Consider the following 20,347-nt stretch of genomic DNA (forward strand, 5'->3'; position numbering starts at 1 on the left):
AGGATGGTCTCGATCTCCTGACCTCATGATCCACCCACCTTGGCCTCCCAAAGTGCTGGGATTACAGGCGTGAGCCACCACGCCCGGCCTCCAATACTGATTCTTGCTGCAACCTAGATGAACCTCAAAAACATTATGCAGCCAGGCACAGTGGCTCACACCTGTAATCCCAGCACTTTGGGAGGTCAAGGCCGGCCAATCACATGAGCTTAGGAGTTCGAGACCAACTTGGCCAGCATGGCAAAAACCCATCTCTACTAAAAATACAAAAATTAACTGGGTGTGGTGGCACACACCTGTAATCCCAGCTACTTGGGAGGCTAAGGCATGAGAATCGCTTGAACCCGGGAGGTGGAGGTTGCAGAGAGCCAAGATCACACCACTACACTCCAGCCTGGGTGACGGAGCGAGACTCTGTCTCAAAATAAAATATATATATGCTAAATTAAAGAAGTCAAAAAATGACATATTATACAATTCTATATGTGAAACGTCTAGAAAAGGCAGAAAATCCATAGAGGCAGAAAGCAGATTTGTGGTTGCCTGGAGCTGGAGGAAGGAGCAGGAGTAACTGAAAATGGGCATGAGGAAACATGGGGGGTTGATAGAAATGTTCTAAAACTGGATTGTAATGATGGTCACACAATTCTATAAGTTTATTACAAGTCATTGAGTTGCACACTTAACAATGGTTGCATTTCATGATATGCAAAGTATACCTCAATAAATCTGTTTTCAAAAAGTTAATTTAAAAATTTGAAAGCCACTGTATTAGAAGTACTCTGTTAATGAGGCCAAGGCCACAAGCTCAACCCCTTGGGAGCCAATGAGATTGCTTGGACTCTATTTTCATTTCTTTTGTTGAATACATAGGTATGTATGAATCTCTAATCTAGGCCCCGTAAGAGCGAACATGGCCCTGCCCTCCAGGAGTTTATAATCTAATTAGAAGTTAAAATGCACAGAAATAATTACAGACAGACTACAGAATAGCACATTAAGGACATGCTAGCAAAGTCTGTGGTACTGGTGCAAAGACAGCTTTGCAGGGAAAAAACAGGAAGGAGAGCAGGATTTAAACAGAATCTTAAAGAGTGAGTAGGAGGATAATAAGCACGGTTGGATGCTAAGGACTGCCCACAGGCTACCCTCTTTATCCACCTTTCCCTCACATGTCATTGTCATAAGGGATGCTGGAAAATATAGGAAATATAGAAGCATCAGCAACTCAGGGATGTGTCCTACCGGCAGAATGTCTGGTTAAACATAGGTGCTTAGCCTGTGTCTGTTGAATGAATGAATGAATGAATGAATGAATGAATGAAAATGTAGGATAAGACTAGCAGCATTTCAGGTAGATTGTGGATTAGCAAGAAGAGATCACACCACACACACACATACACACACACACACATACACACACACACGCACACACACGTGCACGCACACACACATGCACACACACGCGCACACACACATACACACATGCACACACACACACACACACAGAGTCAGCATCCGCAAGGTCACATCTTCCTTCGGGTGAAGGAGACAGAGTCAGTGCCCAGATGTACCTGAACAATATCTCTAGCTCTCATTTTTCAGCATTTCAAAATCCCCAAGAATTCACCCTTGACTCATTGCAATGCTCTTTTACCCAGGTGTTTTTAATACCAAGTTTAGTCCAAGAACCATGGCCAGAAATCCATTTCCTTCCAAGTCACTAGTGTTATCTTTATATGGGAAGGCAACACCTCAGCATATTATTACACATATCTCCCTAGGTCCTTTATGTGTATATTTTTTCTTCTGACCCAAATAATAAGATTTTTGTGGATAAGAACCATTTTTTTCTTCTATTGAATTCTTCTTACTGAGTGGGAATACTAAGTGATACATTTGCTTGTGAATAGAGTGAAATGTTTAATAAGATCTCTGTAGATGAAAAGATAAAAAATGGATAGATGGATGTGAATGACTGAACAAATGAAAAAAAATCCTGGAACGAATACATCCTTAGTGATGATCTAAAGCCTTTTCTGTATATCCTGTCTCTATGATAGAACAAGAAGCAAGCACAGGCATTAGCATTCGAGGAGTCAGAGGTGGAATTCGGATCCAGTAAACAGTGTCATCTGAGACAACTCCAGCAACTGAAAAAAAAATTGCTGGCCCTTCAGCAAGAACTGGAGTTTCGCACAGAGGAGTTGCAGACTTCTTACTGTTCTCTCCGCCAGTATCAGTCCATCCTAGAGAAGCAGACTTCCGACCTGGTTCTTCTGCACCATCACTGCAAACTGAAAGAAGATGAGGTATAGACAGATTAACCATGGAAATAACCCACATTCTTAGGTACCTGCAGAAATCAGACCAAACCCACTAGAAAGCAGACGCTGGACTTAGAAGAGCTTTGCAACATCCCGAGCAGGTTTTATAAACCTTCCCCCTTTAATTCTTGATCTTTTTGAAGCTGAGCAGAAGGAAACTAAACTGAATGGCATAACTCGGTGAGAGCCCCAGTATTCATGTATGTGGAATATGTGGAGTGTGTGTGCAGGCGTGTGTGTGTGTGTGTGCGTGTATAAGTCCATCTTCTCCATTCTATTACCATTGCAATTTAAATGCAAAAGACTGTAGGTCTCTGAGGGTTATCAAAGAGGTATAAGGTCCATTAAATCCACCATTTTTAGAAAAATAAGGTCTTGATACTATATAAAGTCCTGGCACCTGCACACTAGATAAGATAACCAGACGTTGAGTGGGAGTCAATCATTGAGAGTACCAGGTAATTTTTTTAGACTGGAGTTTTAGATCATATGGACTTCACTTAAGTGTATTCAGGGCATTAATTCCCATTCATGTTCCAGGGTGGTATTTTCTAAGCCAAAGAGTATCACCCCTGTAGAATCCCAAATAAATTCCAAGGACCCAAAGCTGCCGCACTAAAACCACTTGAGCAGTGATAGCACTAGCTGCAGTAAACCGTGGGTTCTAAGTGATGGGACAGATATATTCTTCCATCCTGGGGTTTCCCCTGGCATTTTCTTTCTTTAGATTTAAAGATAAAATTTCAAGGAGTTAGGTTCTATTGGAAGGACGGAGAAGAAAAAAATATTTCAAAGAGTGTTTTGGATGGTGCTGTTGCTTAAGGACTAACTTCAAGGACTTTAGGAAGGACCTTAAAGACCATAGACTTTTTAAAAAGGGAATATTGTCACGTAGTGAAAATCTGCTGAAAAGAATTGAGAGTGGGAGGAACAGAGAAAGGTTATTCTAATCCTACAAATATAATCTGTGACTAAGCCTGTGCGCACACACATAGTTTTAAAAAGACAGCGCAGGGCTGTGTTAAAACTTACCGGTTCACTACAACTTAAACAAAAGGGTCCAGCCTAGATAAAGCAACCCTGAATGAGTTGGGATTCTATTTAGCAGCATATAACAGAAAATAAAGAAGCTAGTTGATTTCTGTGTCACATTTAAACAGGTCAGAGATGGGGGTCTGTTGCTGTTACAGCAACTGCGTGTGCCATCAGGTCTAAGGGTCTATCCTTGGGTTCCACCAGCATCAGCTCAGGGCTTCCATGCTCAAAGTCACCTGAGGTGCCTGCTGGAGCTTCAAATATCACATCCTTTTTTATTGTTGTTGTTGAGATGAAGTCTCACTTTGTTGCCCAGGCTGGGGTGCATTGGCCCGATCTCGGCTCACTGCAACCTCCGCCTCCCAAGTTCAAGTGACTCTCCTGCCACAGCCTCCTGAGTAGCTGGGATTACAGGCACGCACCACCACACCTGGCTGATTTTTGTATTTTTAGTAGAGACGGGATTTCACCATGTTTGCCAGGCTGGTCTTGAACTCCTGACCTCGGGTGATCCGCCCATATTGGCCTCCCAAAGTGCTGGGATTACAGGCATGAGTCACCATACCCGGCCACATCCTTGTTCCAAATAATCCAGATAAAAGGGCAGAGGACCAGGTGACAAGGGTGGAAGGGAAAGGCACACTCCCCTCCTTTTAAGGACACTTTCCGGAAGCCACAACACCTTCACTTAAATATCCCTGGCCAGAATTAGTCACGTGGCAACAGCAAGTTTCTAGGAAGCCTAGGAAATGTGTGTTTTAGGAGGTGCATTACTGCCCCCAGTAGAGTCAAGGTTCTATTACTAAGGAAGAGCAGGAGAATATATACAGGACTCGGCAAATAACAGTCACTGTCAAAGATCCCAAACCGAGAAAGCATTGAGAAAATTATTTTAGACATTCTGCCAAGTTCCCCCAATGTCTTGTTGCACAGCCTCATCAAACTTCTGTCTAAGGTTGGGTTCACTCAACAGCAGACCCTAAGACAAGGATATAAATTCAAGTAACTAATTCCGGAGGTGATTCCTGCATGCACATGAGCAAGTGAGTCAAAGAAGGACCGGAAGCCCATAAAGGACATTGGTATTGAGTAGATTGCTTGCTTGGTCCCTCTGGGGAACTCTGGGAGATAGTGTAGAACATGCCTCAGAGTGAACCCACCAACATACCCCCAGTCATTGGTTGAGGGCTGTTCCTGAGGGCGTTAACTCCCCAGCACTTCAAACCTACCCTGTCTTGCCTCTCTGGTTGAATGGGCTCCTGGTATTAGAGAAGCCCTGAGGCAGAGTTGAATATGCTTGCAGTGGGAATGGGGTTAACTTGCAAAGAAATAGCAAGTGCCCAGGGGATATGGGCTGGCCACTGACAGCTTCGGTTACAAATATTTGGATATAAAATATTCCTCTCCTCTTCTCCTTACATAGTAGACAACTTACACAAAGTTATCCTTTCCTAAGAAGAATCTCAAATGACAGACAGCAAGTATAATGAGCTTAAACTAATGGAACATGTTCTATCAGCATTCTACATTGGATTACTTAATATAAAGCCATCCTTGATGACTCTTCTGCTGTTAACTCCTTCAACACATCAAATTCGAGCCATACAATTTAGCACACTCAACTACCTACAGCTGTTTATTCATTTTAAATCTTATGTCCCCAAGATTGTGAAAGTTTTAAACTCTTTGAGGGGTGAGCATATGTCTAATATGTATATATCCCCTCTGCACTTAACACAATGTTCATGAGCTTTCAATAAATATCTGTCAGTTGGTTGACTAATTACTTGATGAGGAAGAAAATAAATCTAAACAAGGATTGTGCAAGTCCCAGAGGAACTTTGGGTCATGTTCCCCACCTATCTCTTGGGAACTTTCCTGACATAGTCCTGTGTGCTGGAGGAAGTCCACATTTTCTAAGTTCAACCTCTAGAGAATGCCTGGGAAGGAAAAAATACCAGCATTTCAAGCCCTTAAAAAACAGAGCTATACAAATTCATTCCTATTAATCAACTAGCAAGTATTTATTGAGTTCCTGCCACATGCCGGGCAGAAAGGGAAATGGATATGGTCCTGCCTTGAAGGAGCTTACCTCTAACTAGGGCCACCTTTTTTTATTTCCAATCATTAACATCTTGATATTACATACTGTAGCTTTTAGATCTGTGCAGCCTCCCTTCTGTTCATCTGGTCTTCTGGTTTAGATACAAGACTTCTCTGCAGGGAATCTTACAACCGCATCCTTTCCTCATTACGTGCTTCCATGGGCTCAATGTGGATTTATTCCTACACCTACAGGTGATTCTCTATGAGGAGGAAATGGGAAATCACAACGAGAACACAGGGGAGAAGCTCCATTTGGCACAGGAGCAACTCGCCTTGGCCGGGGACAAGATCGCCTCCCTAGAGAGGAGCTTGAACCTCTACAGGGATAAATACCAGTCTTCCCTGAGCAACATCGAGTTACTAGAATGCCAAGTGAAGATGTTGCAGGGGGAACTCGGCGGGATCATGGGTCAGGTAGGACTTAAGCCAGGCCATTCAATCCAGGCAAGTGGACGTGCTCCCAGGTGGTCCCCTCAGACAGTCCCAGCCTCCTCCACTGGAAACCCAAACTTTTACCCAGATGTCACTTCCTGCCCTTGATTTCGTGGCCCTCAGCTTTTGAACCTCCAGCTTTCACGTATCCTATAAGATCACTTCTTCACAATTTTGAGGCTCTTTAATTAACATAAAGAGCCACCACTTCAAATAACGCCAAAAGAGAATTACCAAATAAGCTCCAGCCCCACAGTTCCCTGTGGGGTTGGCTGAGCCTTTGTTGAGATTGCATCACAGCTCATCTCCTTCTGCCCAACCCTGCTTCCTCCCTCTTCCTTTCACAGGTGTTAATACGAACAGCTCTCCCTAACAATGTCCAATCTTTTGTTAGTTCTCATGGGGATCCGGCAGGGGGCTCTGCTAGGCCACAGGACTCATGCAAACCACAACTTCAGGATCAAATAGGAGGAAAAAGCTATGAAACATGGGAAAGAAAAGTCAAAACACCTGATTTGTTTCTTTTTTCTTTTAACTGCTGTTTTTAATTACACAAGTAATACAATTATTATAGGCTCTCTAGACAGAAGTACGGAGATTAAATATGAAAGTCTGCCTTCAACCTCTTCCCCATCATTCTCCTCCTCTTCTTAGGTAATTACTTGAATCATGTGTTGAGAATCCTCTCAGGGCTTGTGCTATATACAGTTACATATATAAATGGGCAGGAGGTTATTTTTACCTAAGTGGTTATCAATGTGGTTTTAAAACTTACTTTCAAAATGCACTTTTTTTTTTTTTTTGAGATAGTGGTGCAATCTTGGCTCACTGAGGCCTCCATCTCCCAGGTTCAAGTGATTCTCCTGACTCAGCCTCCAGAGTATCTGGGACTACAGTCACGCGCCACCATGCCCGGCCAGTTTTTGTATTTTTAGTAGAGACATGGTTTCGCCGTGTTAGCCAGGCTGGTCTTGAACTCCTGACCTCATGTGATCCACCCACCTCAGCCTCCCAAAGTGCTAGGATTACAGGCGTGAGCCACCGTGCCCAGCCTAAACTCCACATCTTAACAATTTATTTTACTTAGTACCTTGTATTCTGTAGTAGGGATGTACTACCTATTGACCTGTTTTTTCCTCTCTTTTACAAACGAGCTGTAATTAACTTCCTTATTTCTTTTGGATAATTCTTGAAGTGTGATTGCTGGGTCAAAGGATATGCTTATTTTTACTGTTTAAAGATACTTCTAAATTATATACCAAAAAGGTTCTACCAGTTTACACTTTTACCAACAATAATTAAGAGAGTGTATTTCCCCACACCCATCCACACTGTACGTTTTCATTCTTTTAAAGTTGTGCTAAACGCGATGTGTAGGGAGATAACGTTTACTGGTTACAATTTTCATTTCCTTAATTCTAATAGTTGCAGGTTGGCTTCCCCAGGAAGCCAACTCTAAGACAGAGTAGTGTGCAGGACGTTTTTAGGGATAGCTCTTGGTATTAACACCAGTGAAAGGAAGGAGCGGAAAGCAAGGTTGGGCAAAGGAAGAAGTCGAGCTGCGATGTAGTCTCAACAAAGGCCTCAGCCAACCCCGCAGAGCTGGATGAACCTTCAGAGCCTTGCTAAATTGAAGGGAAGGGAGCTGGCCTTTAAGCCTCCATGTCATCATCAGTTATGGGATGTGGGCCCCATAGGGAGAGGTGCTTGGCCTTGGGCAAAGCAGTTTTCTTCGGCCTACACAATCCCCCCTAAAGGGCAATAAGTCCTTCATTGCCAAAGGGGATCTGGAAGGCCCAGCACAGTCTCCACCACACTTATGAAGGATTGAGCACTATTCATAAGCATATTTGTCATATGGATATCTGTTTTATGAATTACTTGTTAACTCATTTTTTACTGGGTTTTTAGTCTGTTTTTGTATTGGTGTATAGGAGCTTCTTAATATATTACAGGCAATAATGCTTCATTACATATGTGGCAAATATTTTCTCCAAGTCTGTAACTTTTCGTTTTACTTTATTATTGGTATTTTTAACCATACAAAAGATTTTAATTTTTTTATTTTTTATTATTATACTTTAAGTTCTGGGGTACATGTGCATAACATGCAGGTTTGTTACATAGGTAAACATGTGCCATGTTGGTTTGCTGCACCCATCAACTTGTCATTTACATTAGATATTTCTCCTAATGCTATCCCTCCTCCAGCCCCCCACCCCCCGACAGGCCCCCGTGTGTGATGTTCCCCACCCTGTATCCATGTGTTCTCATTGTTCAACTCCCACTTATGAGTGAGAACATGCGGTGTTTGGTTTTCTCTTCTTGTGTTACTTTGCTGAGAATGATGGTTTCCTGTTTCATCCATGTCCCTGCAAAGGACATGAACTCATCCTTTTTTATGGCTGCATAGTATTCCATGGTGTATATGTGCCACATTTTCTTTATCCGGTCTACACTGCTGGGCATTTGGGTTGGTTCCAAGACTTTGCTATTGTGAACAGTGTGGCAGTAAACATACGTGTGCATGTGTCTTTATAGTAGAATGATTTATAATCCTTTGGGTATATACACAGTAATGGAATTGCTGGGCAAAATGGCATTTCTAGTTCTAGATCCTTGAGGAATCACCACACTGTCTTCCACAATGGTTGAACTAATTTACACTCCCACCAACAGTGTAAAAGTGTTCCTATTTCTCTACATCCTCTTCAGCATCTGTTGTTTCCTGACTTTTTAATGATCACCATTCTAACTGGCATGAGATGGTATCTCATTGTGGTTTTGATTTGTACTTCTCTAATGACCAGTGATGATGAGCTTTTTTTCATATCTTTCTTGGCTGCATAAATGTCTTCTTTTGAGAAGTGTCTGTTCATATCCTTTGCCCATTTTTTGATGGGGTTGTTTTTTTCTTGTAAATTTGTTTAAGTTCTTTGTAGATTCTGGATATTAGCCCTTTGTCAGATGGATAGATTGCAAAAATTTTCTCCCAATCTGTAGGTTGCCTGTTCACTCCTCTGATAGTTTCTTTTGCTGTGCAGAAGCTCTTTAGTTTAATGAGATCCCATTTGTCTATTTTGGCTTTAGTTGCCATTGCTATTGGTGTTTTGGTCATGAAGTCTTTGCCTGTGCCTATGTCCTGAATGGTATTGCCTAGGTTTTCTTCTAGGGTTTATATGGGTTTAGGTCTTACATTTAAGTCTTTAATCCATCTTGAATTAATTTTTGTATAAGGTGGAAGGAAGGGATCCAGTTTCAGCTTTCTGCATATGGCTAGCCAGTTTTCCCAGCAGCATTTATTAAATAGGGAATCCTTTCCCCATTGGTTGTTTTTGTCAGGTTTGTCAAAGATTAGAGGGTTGTAGATGTGCGGTGTTATTTCTGAGCCCTCTGTTCTGTTCCATTGGTCTATATATCTGTTTTGGTACCAGTACCATGCTGTTTTGGTTACTGTAGCCTTGTAATATAGTTTGAAGTCAGGTAGCATGATGCCTCCAGGTTTGTTCTTTTTGCTTAGGATTGTCTTGGCTATACGGGCTCTTTTTTGGTTCCATATAAAATTTAAAATAGTTTTTTCCAATTCTGTGAAGAAACTCAGTGGTAGCTTTATGGGGATAGCATTGAATCTATAAATTACTTTGGGCAGCATGGCCATTTTCATGATATTGATTCTTCCTATCCATGCGCATGGAATGTTCTTCCATTTGTTTGTGTCCTCTTTTATTTCCTTAACAGTGGTTTGTAGTTCTCCTTGAAGAGGTCCTTAACATCCCTTATAAGTTGGATTCCTAGGTATTTTATTCTCTTTGTAGCAATTGTGAATGGGAGTTCACTCATGATTTGGCTCTCTGTTTGTCTGTTAATGATGTATAAGAATGCTTGTGATTTTTGCACATTGATTTTGTATCCTGAGACTTTGCTGAAGTTGTTTATCAGCTTAAGGAGATTTGGGGCTGAGACAATGGGGTTTTCTAAATATATCAACATGTCATCTGCAGACAGAGACAATTTGACTTCCTCTTTTCCTAATTGTATACCCTTTATTTCTTTCTCTTGCCTGATTGCCCTGGCCAGAACTTCCAATACTGTACTGAATAGGAGTGGTGAGAGAGGGCATCTTTGTCTTGTGCTGGGTTTCAAAGGGAATGCTTCCAGTTTTTGCCTGTTCAGTATGATATTGGCTGTGGGTTTGTCATAAATAGCTCTTATTATTTTGAGATACGGTCCATCAATACCTAGTTAATTGAGAGATTTTAGCATGAAGCGCTGTTGAATTTCGTTGAAGGCCTTTTCTGCATCTATTGAGGTAATCATGTGGTTTTTGTCATTGGTTCTGTTTATGTGATGGATTACGTTTATTGATTTGCGTGTGTTGAACCACCCTTGCATCCCAAAGATGAAGCCAACTTGATCATGGTAGATAAGCTTTTTGATGTGCTGCTGGATTCAGTTTGCCAGTATTTTATTGAGGATTTTCGCATCAATGTTCATCAGGGATATTGGCCTAAAATTCTCTTTTTTTGTTGTGTGTCTGCCAGGTTTTGGTATCAGGATGATGCTGGCCTCTTAAAATGAGTTAGGGAGGATTCCCTCTTTTTCTATTGATTGGAATAGTTTCAGAAGGAATGGTACCAACTCCTCTTTGTACCTCATGTAGAATTCAGTTGTGAATCCATCTGGTCCTGAACTTTTTTGGTTGACAGGCTAGTAATTACTGCCTCAATTTCAGAACCTGTTATTGGTCTATTCAGAGATTCAGCTTCTTCCTGGTTTAGTCTTGGGAGGGTGTATGTGTCCAGGAATTTATCCATTTCCTCTAGATTTTCTAGTTTATTTGCATAGAGGTGTTTATAGTATCCTCTGATGGTAGTTTGTATTTCTGTGGGATCGGTGGTGATGTCCACTTTATCATTTTTTATTGCATCTATTTGATTCTTCTCTCTTTTCTTCTTTATTAGTCTGGCTAGCAGTCTATCTATTTTGTTGATCTTTTCAAAAATCCAGCTCCTGGGTTCATTGATTTTTTGAAGGGTTTTTTGTGTCTCTATCTCTTTCAGTTCGCTCTGATCTTAGTTATTTCTTGTCTTCTGCTAGCTTTTGAATTTGTTTGCTCTTCTCTAGTTCTTTTAATTGTGATGTTAGGCTGTCAATTTTAGATCTTTCTTGCTTTCTCTTGTGGGATTTAGTGCTATAAATTTCCCTCTACACACTGCTTTAAATGTGTCCCAGAGATTCCGGTATGCTGTGTCTTTGTTCTCATTGGTTTCAAAGAACATCTTTATTTCTGCCTTCATTTCATTACTTACCCAGTAGTCATTCAGGAGCAGGTTGTCCAGTTTCCATGCAGTTGTGCGGTTTTGAGTAAGTTTCTTAATCCTGAGTTCTAATTTGATTTCACTGTGTTCTGAGAAACAGTTTGTTGTGATTTCTGTTCTTTTACATTTGCTGAGGAGTGTTTTACTTCCAATTATGTGATCAATTTTAGAATAAGTGCAATGTGGTGCTGAGAAGAATGTATATTCTGTTGATTTGGGGTGGAGAGTTCTGTAGATATCTATTAGGTCCGCTTGGTGCAGAGCTGAGTTCAAGTCCTGGATATCCTTGTTAATTTTCTGTCTCGTTGATCTGTCTAATATTGACAGTGGAGTGTTAAAGTCTCCCACTATTATTGTGTGGGAGTCTAAGTCTCCTTGTAGGTCTCTAAGAACTTGCTTTATGAATCTGGGTGCTCCTCTATTGGGTGCATATATATTTAGGATAGTTAGCTCTTCTTGTTGCATTGATCCCTTTACCATTATGTAATGCCAGAAAATTTTAATTTTTATGGAGTTGAATCTGTCAGTCCTTTATAAATTCTAGGTTTTATGTCTTGCTTAGAAAGGCCTTCACTACCTTCAGGATTATAAAAGTTTATTGTATATTTTCTTTAGCACTTTTATAATTTTGCATTTTTATGTTTTTATCTTTAGTCCATCTGGAATATATATTTTATACGTATAATGACATAAGTCTCGAATTTTATTATTTAAATGGATATCTAGTGGCCTCAAAACCATTTATTGAACATCCCAAGCCTTCCACACTGGTTCAGGTACCAGCTCACAGACCGATTCTTCTGTACACGGGACCTTCTCTGGACTCTGTATTCTTTTTATCTTTCTGCCGGTTCCTGTGCCAGTGTCAGAGTTTTTTAGTGACTTTAACTGGTAGCTTGTTTTAATAGATCCTATTAGGACAGGTCCTCCTTCACTCTTCTACACTTTCTATTTTTTCTTTGCCATTTTTTTATTTCTTCTCAATGAAATTTAGATTTATGTTGACTGACTTTCCAATTATGTACTAATTTGGGGGAAATTAGCATGCCTTATGGAATATGACATATTTTTACGTTTATGCAAGTTTTCTTGTGTGTCTTTCAGTAAGATTTTGTACTTTTCTCTGTAGATCTCACATATTTCTTGCTATGTTTATTCCTGGACATATTTCAGTTGTTACTGGTTTTATAAATGGGATCTTTTATACATTTAATTTTATTAATTTTTTTTTTGAGATGGAGTATCACTCTTGTTGCCCAGGCTGGAGTGCAATGGTGCAATCTCGGCTCCCTGCAACCTCCGCCTCCCAGGTTCAAGCGATCCTCCTGCCTCAGCCTCCCGAGTAGCTGGGATTACAGGCATGCGCCACCAGGCCTGGCTAATTTTGTATTTTTGGTAAAGACAGGTGTTTCTCCATGTTGGTCAGGCTGGCCTCGAACTCCTGACCTCAGGTGATCTGCCTACCTTGGCCTCCCAAAGTGCTGGGATTACAGGCGTAAGCCACCATCCCTGGCCAATGTTTTTTGTTTCTGAGATGGAGTCTCACTCTGTCACCCAATCTAGAGTGCAGTGAGGCAATCTCTGCTCACTGCAACCTCCGCCTCCTGGGTTCAAGCAATTCTTCTGCCTCAGCCTTCCAAGTAGCTGGGACTACAGTCACGTGCCACCACAGACAGCTAATTTTTGTTATTTTTGCAGAGACAGGGTTTCACCATGTTGGCCAGGCTGGTCTTGAACTCCTGACCTCAAGTGATCTGCCCACCTCAGCCTCCCAAAGTGCTGGAATTACAGGTGTGAGCCACCACGCCCGGCCTAATTGTATTATTACTGATGTATAGGAAAACTTCTCTCTTATCCTGCCACCTTACTGAGCTCTCTTACCAGATTTTCACTTGACTGTCTTAGATTTTTCTAAATTGCTTTCCCTTTCAAAATTTACACAACTTATTTTCCACCTTATCATATTGACCAGCATCTCTAGAGCAAAGTGGAATTGTAGCCTCTTTGCCTTGCTCCTCACTTTAAAGGAAGTAATTCTAGTATTTCACTAGTAAGTATAATGCCTGTTCTTGGCTTCTTTTCAATATCCTTTCTCAAATTCTAAGTATGACTGTCTATATTTAGCTTATCAAGAATTGTTATTAGGAATGAATGTTGAATTTTATCAGATGTTTTTATTAGCATCTATCCATCAATGAAGCAGATTACACGAATAGATTTTCATATATAGAACAATCTTTATGTTCCTGGAATAAACCCTATTTGATCATAATATATTATTAATAATTTTAATGAACTTTACTAAATTTGTTAAAAGTTAATTTTTTTCATCTATTTTCAGAAATGAGATTAATTTGATGGCCTAAATTTTTGTGCTTTCCTTGCATATTGGTGTCTGGATTATGCCATCCTAATATAATGAGCTAGAAAGCTTTTCACCTTCTTTTAAATCTCTGGAACTGTGTATATAACATAGGAAATATCTATTTCTTTAATATTACAAATAAACCCAACTGTTTCTCATTACTGTGCTCGGCAGTCCCTTTACCTCTTCTGCATTCTTGGAGTTTTCCTTTTGCTGTAAATAATTCCTTCTTAATTCTTTCAGAAACAATTGTGGGTGGCACAATTTCTCAATATTTCCATGTCTGAGCAATTTGTATTTTGTCATCATCCTTGAATGCTAGTTTGGCTGGATATACAAACTTTCAAAAACATCTTCCCTTAAGTCTTCAAAGATACTGCTGCATTTCCTTGTACCACCCAGTATTAGAGATGCATTGTTAGATGTCAATGTGTTTCTCATTTTTCATAGATTACCTATTTTATCTCTTTGAACACTGGAGGTTTTTAGGCTTGGGGTGTCAAGCCATTCAACACTTCACTAACCCTTTTAGTCTGAAGATCTACGTTTTTCTTCACTTCAGAGAATATTTCTCCTATTCCTTCTAAATTAATTTCCATTTTTCATCCCATAGTATTAAGAAGATACGTAGATATCTTCTTCCTTGTTAGCTTTTCTGTTACGCTTTCCAGTCATTTGCCCCTATAGACTCTGCATTATCTACATGAACATTATTTACAGTCAATTTTAGATTTCTGCCTGGCCTTCCTGCAGCTTGCTCACAGAAGGCTTTCATGCTCACTGAACATGAAGTATTCCTAACTTTACCTGAAAAAGCCCAGTTAGGGAGACAAGTTTAATGGGGAAAGGATCTACCATCCAAACTAGAATGCTTTGCTTTTTTTTTTTTTCACCATGTATATCAGTTTACCCCCTTATGATTGTGAACCAATAAGAGGGCAGTAACCTTAATGCATGATTTGAAATGATCTAGGGAAAGACATTTAAAACAAACATAGTTCAAGGAAAATAGCCATACTCATGTTGATGACAGTGTTAGGTGTTAATTTCTTTGAAGGACAATAGTACAATATCCAATTTTAAATATGATCTGGGAGTCCTACTTCTATGAATTTAATGTACACAATTACCAGAATAAATACTCAAAGATTTATGTACAAAAGTATTCATTTCAGCTTTGTTTCAGAAAAAAAAAATATGGAAACAACCTATATTCTCATCAGTAGGAAACCAGATCAACACATTTAAAAGCAATTTAAAAGAACAAGATAGAAGCACATGTACTAGCATTGATAAATCTCTAACACATCTTGCTGAGTAAAAAAACATTTTTTATGTTTTAAAAAGCCAACATAATTTATATTGTACAGATTCATTTATATTGTGTAAATATAGTATAAACTTCTAGAATATGCACAGACTGTCATCTCCGGAAAGTAGAGAGATAATGAAATTAGAAGTGATGGTCGAAGAAAAATTCAGATCTGCCTGTAGTGTTACAATGTTTTAGAGAGACAATATAAATATAATTACTTGTGTAATTTAAAATTAATTTTAAAAGAGGAGTAAGATAGATCAACAAGTAACAATATGAAAACTATCTTAAATAAATTGTCAAGTGAAAACACAATGTTTAAATACTGTATAAAACACTCATTTGTCCACCAGGTGTGGTAGCTCATGCCTGTAATCCCAGCACTTTGGGAGACTGAGGTGGGTGAATCACCTGAGGTTAGCAGTTTGAGACCTGCCTGGCCAACATGGCGAAACCCCGTCTCTACTAAAAATACAAAAAAATTAGCCCGGCATGGTGGCGCATGCCTGTAATTCTAGCTATTTGGGAGGCTGAGGCAGGAGAATCACTTCAACCTGGAAGGCGGAGGTTGCAGTGAGCCAGAATAGTGCCACTGCACTCCAGCCTGGGCGACAGAGTGAGACTCCATCTCAAAAAAAAAAAAAAAAAAAAAAAAAAGACTCATTTGTGTAAGAAAAAAAGTGATTTTTATGCAAATATGCATAAAATATTCCTGAATGATATCCAAAAAGCTGGTAACATGGATTGTCATCAAAAAGGACACCTGAGTCATAGTTAGGATGGTGGAAGACTTATCGTTCAGTGTCTTCTCTTGTGAACCATTTGGACTTTTTACCATGTATATGCACTGGTTAATATTTTTTCTTTTGTTAAGGAAACCATGATTTCCATATATGAACATATACCTTTAGAATATAGGTCTAGAGATTTTCCATGCCCATGGAATTCTGAAGTAACTCACAAACTATAAGCAAAACCAACCCATTATTTTTAAATCTCTCAGGAGCCTGAGAACAAGGGTGATCATTCAAAGGTACGGATATACACTTCTCCTTGCATGATTCAAGAGCATCAGGAGACCCTGAAACGACTGTCTGAAGTCTGGCAAAAGGTCTCTCAACAGGATGATCTCATTCAAGAACTTCGAAATAAGCTGGCCTGCAGTAACGCTTTGGTAAGTGCCTTCTTCTAGAACATGTCTCTGGGAGAACCTCAATCAAGACGTGGGGAGAGAAAGGAGGGAAAAAGAGTCACCTAAATTAATCTTTTTCACCAAGAATCCTCAAATGTCTGATATATACTTGCCCCCCCACTTTGTTCATATTCTCCATGGTAATGCTTCTCCCCATCCACATAGTTTGAGATTCTAAAGAATCTTAAAATCTCTCACACAACAACCTAAATGCCCATCAGTGGGGAAATGGTTAAAGAGATTAAGAGAAATAATCAAAGAGATATCCCTATTGTGGAATAATATGCAGCCAGTAAAAAGGACTAAGCACATCTGTAAGAGCTGCATGGAAGGCACTTTGTGACTTATTGTCAAGAACTGACAAGTCAAGAACTGAACTTGACTTGTTCAGTCAAGAACTGAACAAAAGTTCAGTCCGACTTTTGTTTTATCTCTAATGATAATACTAATATATAAGTACAAACTGAATTTTCACAACTGTCCTCTCCCTTAGTGGAAGTGATAGAGGGGAGAATAAGTGAAGAGGGGGTTTCACTTTTCCATGCTTAGGTCTTATTTGAATTCTTTTCAACAAATTCAAAAAACCATAAAATTAAAACCAAAATTTTGTGTTTTTTATTTTTTGAAAAAAAATTACACACACAATCACACACTCCATAAGGAACTTCCTTCTTTAATTCTCAAACTTTGTGTCCTGTCCTCTGATAGATAGGTATATCTCTCCATCACAGCCCCTGAAGAACCTTCTTCTGCCTCATCAAATGGACCAAACAGAGGTTTAGGAGAGAGTCCAAGGGTGGGCATTGATGAACTTGAGACAGATCACATATGCCTTAGAGAACCTTGATGTAAGATGGGGAGCTTAATTCCTTCTCCCTACCTACCCCACAGGGAATGCCTGATGAATTATATAATTCTGCAACAAACTTATGCTGCAGAAAGGAACACTCTGAAATAATAGTCATAGTAACAAGCGCGTTCCATTGATCATCCAGCATAACTGATCTAAGCTTATTTGCAGGTTCTGGAGCGTGAAGAGGCTTTGATAAAACTACAAGCTGATTTTGCTTCCTATACAGCCACCCACAGATACCCTCCTAGCTCCTCAGAAGAGTGTGAAGACATAAAAAAGGTGGGAGAAATTTGCTGATCTGTGCCTACTGGGATCGGGCTGAGCTGGGTTTGATTCTGGGCTTTCCTACTTATTTTTTATTTTTATATGATAGTTTATATTTTATTTTATATCTGTGTGAGCTTGGTTGGCCCTGCCACAAGGATACTGTGTATAATGTGTGCCAAACCCAAAAGACAGGCAGCATTCAATTTTGGAATTGCACCTGTCTCTTAACCCGCTTCTAACAGTATGCCTAAACAAGACAATACTTCTGTTGCCTTGCTAAATTCAAAAGGACCATCTAGCCTCCTAGTGTCTGGCTGGAGTTGAAAAGTAGCTAATTTAGGAAAGATTATTAATCCAAATTTATTCCCCCTGCTTTTTTTTTTTTTTTGAGAACTCTGTGTTTGCAAAATTCAAAGCAGTATCAAAAGTTGATTCTAATAATAAATAAGCAGTTAAACCATGTAAACAAATAGCAAGAATTGAGTGGCCAGGTGTGGTGGCTCATGCCAGTAACCCCAGAACTTTGGGAGGCCAAGGCAAGCAGATCCCTTGAGGTCAGGAGTTAGAGACCCACCTGGCCAACTTGGTGAAACCCCATCTCTACTAAAAATATGAAAATTAGCCAGGTATGGTGGCAGGTGCCTGTAGTCCCAGCTACTGGGGAGGCTGAGGCAGGAGAATCACTTGAACCCAGGAGGTCAAGGTTGCAGTGATCTGAGATAGCGCCACTGCACTCCAGCCTCGGCCACAGAATGAGACTCCATCTAAAATAAAATAAATAAATAAATAAAAGTTGATGAACCAGGAGTTAAAACATGGCCAGGTGTCCTCTTAGGTGAGGTCCTATGAAGTCAGCTGTGACTGAATTTGGTACCTGGCAAAGCCAGCCACAGGAGGCCACACTGGGCAGGTGCTGGCATGCCTGCACGCCCCAAGACTGATGCCGAAATGGGGGCGAAGAGGGGTGGCAGAGGGAGTAAACAACACATGTCAGCTCCCCAAGGGGTTCTGTAGTGGGGGAGGAGGAGACGCTCCTCTTTCCAGGACTTTCCAATCCCAGAAAGTTGGTTGAACAAGGGATCAATATTGAACTTTGTAGTTCTTCCTTGGACATCTGTCAATGTTTATTTTAAAGATCAGTTCCATGTTATTCACATCCTGACCTAGAGCAAAAATCTCCTAAGACTCCATCTTTTTAGTGATACAAACTTCCCCAAGAAGCAGAATACACCTTCCCCCACCGCATTATGTTTCCTTTCCAAAGCCCTCAGGCTCCCTGGGGCTCCATTAGGAACGAGAGACCCATGCCAGCTTTTTCCAGCAGGCCTCTCCTCCCCTCGGCCAGTGTGGCACAGTGTGGGGCTTTGAGTCCCTTCAGTGCCCACTCCTGGGTCCTGCAGTGGCTGCCCTGAATCTCTCCAGCTGTCACCTCCTGGCTTCCTGCTGCTGCCCTCCCTCCTAGCAGCTCTGAAATCACACAAATAGCTCTCCCCAATATCCCTGATGCCCAGGCAACGAATTGCTCCTCCCCAGCCACATGCTCCTGCCTTCTCTTGGTGAGGAAGGCATCCCCTCTCCTTTAGGGTAGAAGCCAAAGGTCTTGCAGAAGGACCTCAAGCCCCAGGTGATGTGATCACCCAGCTCCTCACCTCGTCTCCTCCAGCTCTCCCCATTGCTTGCTCCGTGCCAGCCGCACTTGCCTCCTCCAGGTTCCCTCCACAGGCCTTGTCTCTGGCTAGTCTCCCCGCCTGAAAGCTCACCTCCAGCAAGTCTCAGCTGAGAGGCCACCTTCGCAGGGAGGCCAGCCCATCCTCCTACTTGAAATTGCAACATGTGCCTCCCCGCCCATGCCCCTCCATTCCCCTTCGCTCTTCTGTTTCCCCCATAGCACTTATCCACTGTTAACATTTCCTGTAAGTCACTACTTATTATGCTCTTCATCTCACCCCAGTAGGTGAGCTCTGTGGGGGCAAGGATTTGTCTGTGTCTTTTGCTCCACATTATTTGCTTTGAAAATATCAATGGAGCCATGCCCAGCACCCAGGACAGTGCCAGGCACACAGTAGATTCTCCATAAACAACTGTCTGTCTCAGGGAGGAGGGGATACAGGGATGGCTGCTTTTATGTGTATTCCGTGTGAGCCTGAGAAGTCTGCAATATCCTTTTGTTTTATTCTCTTTTTTAAAAAAAATTAATTGGGAGACAATGGACAAATTATAAAATTCACCATTGGTTTTTAGTATATTCACAAGGTTGGGCAATCATCACCACTACCTAATTCCAGAACATTTGTGTCACCCCAGAAGAAACCCTGTACCCATTAGCAGTCACTCTGCACATCCATCCCCTGGCCCCCAGCAACTATTACTCTGCTACTCTGTCCCTACTTACTGTTGAGTGTGGACGCTGGGCATTTTAGAAAGCACTCTCCATTCTCTCTCATCTCCTCATCCTGCCCTGTTCTTCCATCTGTCAGATACTGAAGCACTTGCAGGAGCAGAAAGACAGCCAGTGCCTGCATGTGGAGGAGTACCAGAACCTGGTGAAGGATCTGCGCATGGAACTAGAGGCTGTGTCGGAACAGAAGAAAAACATCATGAAGGGTAAACCGGGGCTGCAGGCTGTGGCAGGGGAGCCAGAAGGAAGCCGAACTCTCCCCTGAGCATAGACTCTGTCCCGCCCCATGGTAGACATGATGAAGCTGGAGCTGGACCTGCACGGACTGCGGGAGGAGACATCTGCCCACATTGAGAGGAAGGATAAGGACATCGCCATCCTGCAGTGCCAGCTGCAGGAGCTGCAGCTGGAGTTCACCGAGACCCAAAAGCTCGCTTTGAAGAAAGACAAGGTAAAGTGAGGAACTCTGGTTGGGGTTCCCAATGGGGCTGGGCACGGTAGCTCTGACCTGTAATCCCAACACTTTGGGAGGCTGAGGCAGGTGGATTACATGAAGTCAGGAGTTTGAGACCAGCCGGGCCAACATGGTGAAACCCCGTCTCTAATAAAAATACAAATATTAGCCAGGCATGGTGGCGGACACCTGTAATCCCAACTACTTGGGAGGCTGAGGTAGGAAAATGGCTTGAACATGGGAGGTTGCAGTGAGCCAAGATCATGCCATTGCACTCCAGCCTGG

General features: G+C 41.3%; 1 protein-coding gene across 14 annotated transcripts in view; it reads left to right on the forward strand.

Annotated features, from left to right (window-relative positions):
• Window positions 1–20,347, forward strand: part of PMFBP1 (polyamine modulated factor 1 binding protein 1) — a 171,460-nt gene that overhangs the window by 135,287 nt on the left and 15,826 nt on the right. For 9 of the 14 annotated variants that reach the window (XM_054453195.2, XM_054453193.2, XM_054453198.2 and 6 more), the window contains 6 exons: window positions 2,064–2,312; window positions 5,661–5,882; window positions 15,902–16,072; window positions 17,112–17,222; window positions 19,688–19,814; window positions 19,902–20,059. In XM_054453195.2, the coding sequence (XP_054309170.2) occupies window positions 2,064–2,312; window positions 5,661–5,882; window positions 15,902–16,072; window positions 17,112–17,222; window positions 19,688–19,814; window positions 19,902–20,059 (1,038 nt within the window). The remainder of the gene's footprint in view (window positions 1–2,063; window positions 2,313–5,660; window positions 5,883–15,901; window positions 16,073–17,111; window positions 17,223–19,687; window positions 19,815–19,901; window positions 20,060–20,347) is intronic. The other 5 variants (XM_054453204.2, XM_054453203.2, XM_054453205.2 and 2 more) reach the window with 1 other exon arrangement.

The sequence above is a fragment of the Pongo pygmaeus genome, chromosome 18 (genome assembly GCF_028885625.2).
Source record: "Pongo pygmaeus isolate AG05252 chromosome 18, NHGRI_mPonPyg2-v2.0_pri, whole genome shotgun sequence".
NCBI classification, from domain to species: domain Eukaryota; kingdom Metazoa; phylum Chordata; class Mammalia; order Primates; family Hominidae; genus Pongo; species Pongo pygmaeus.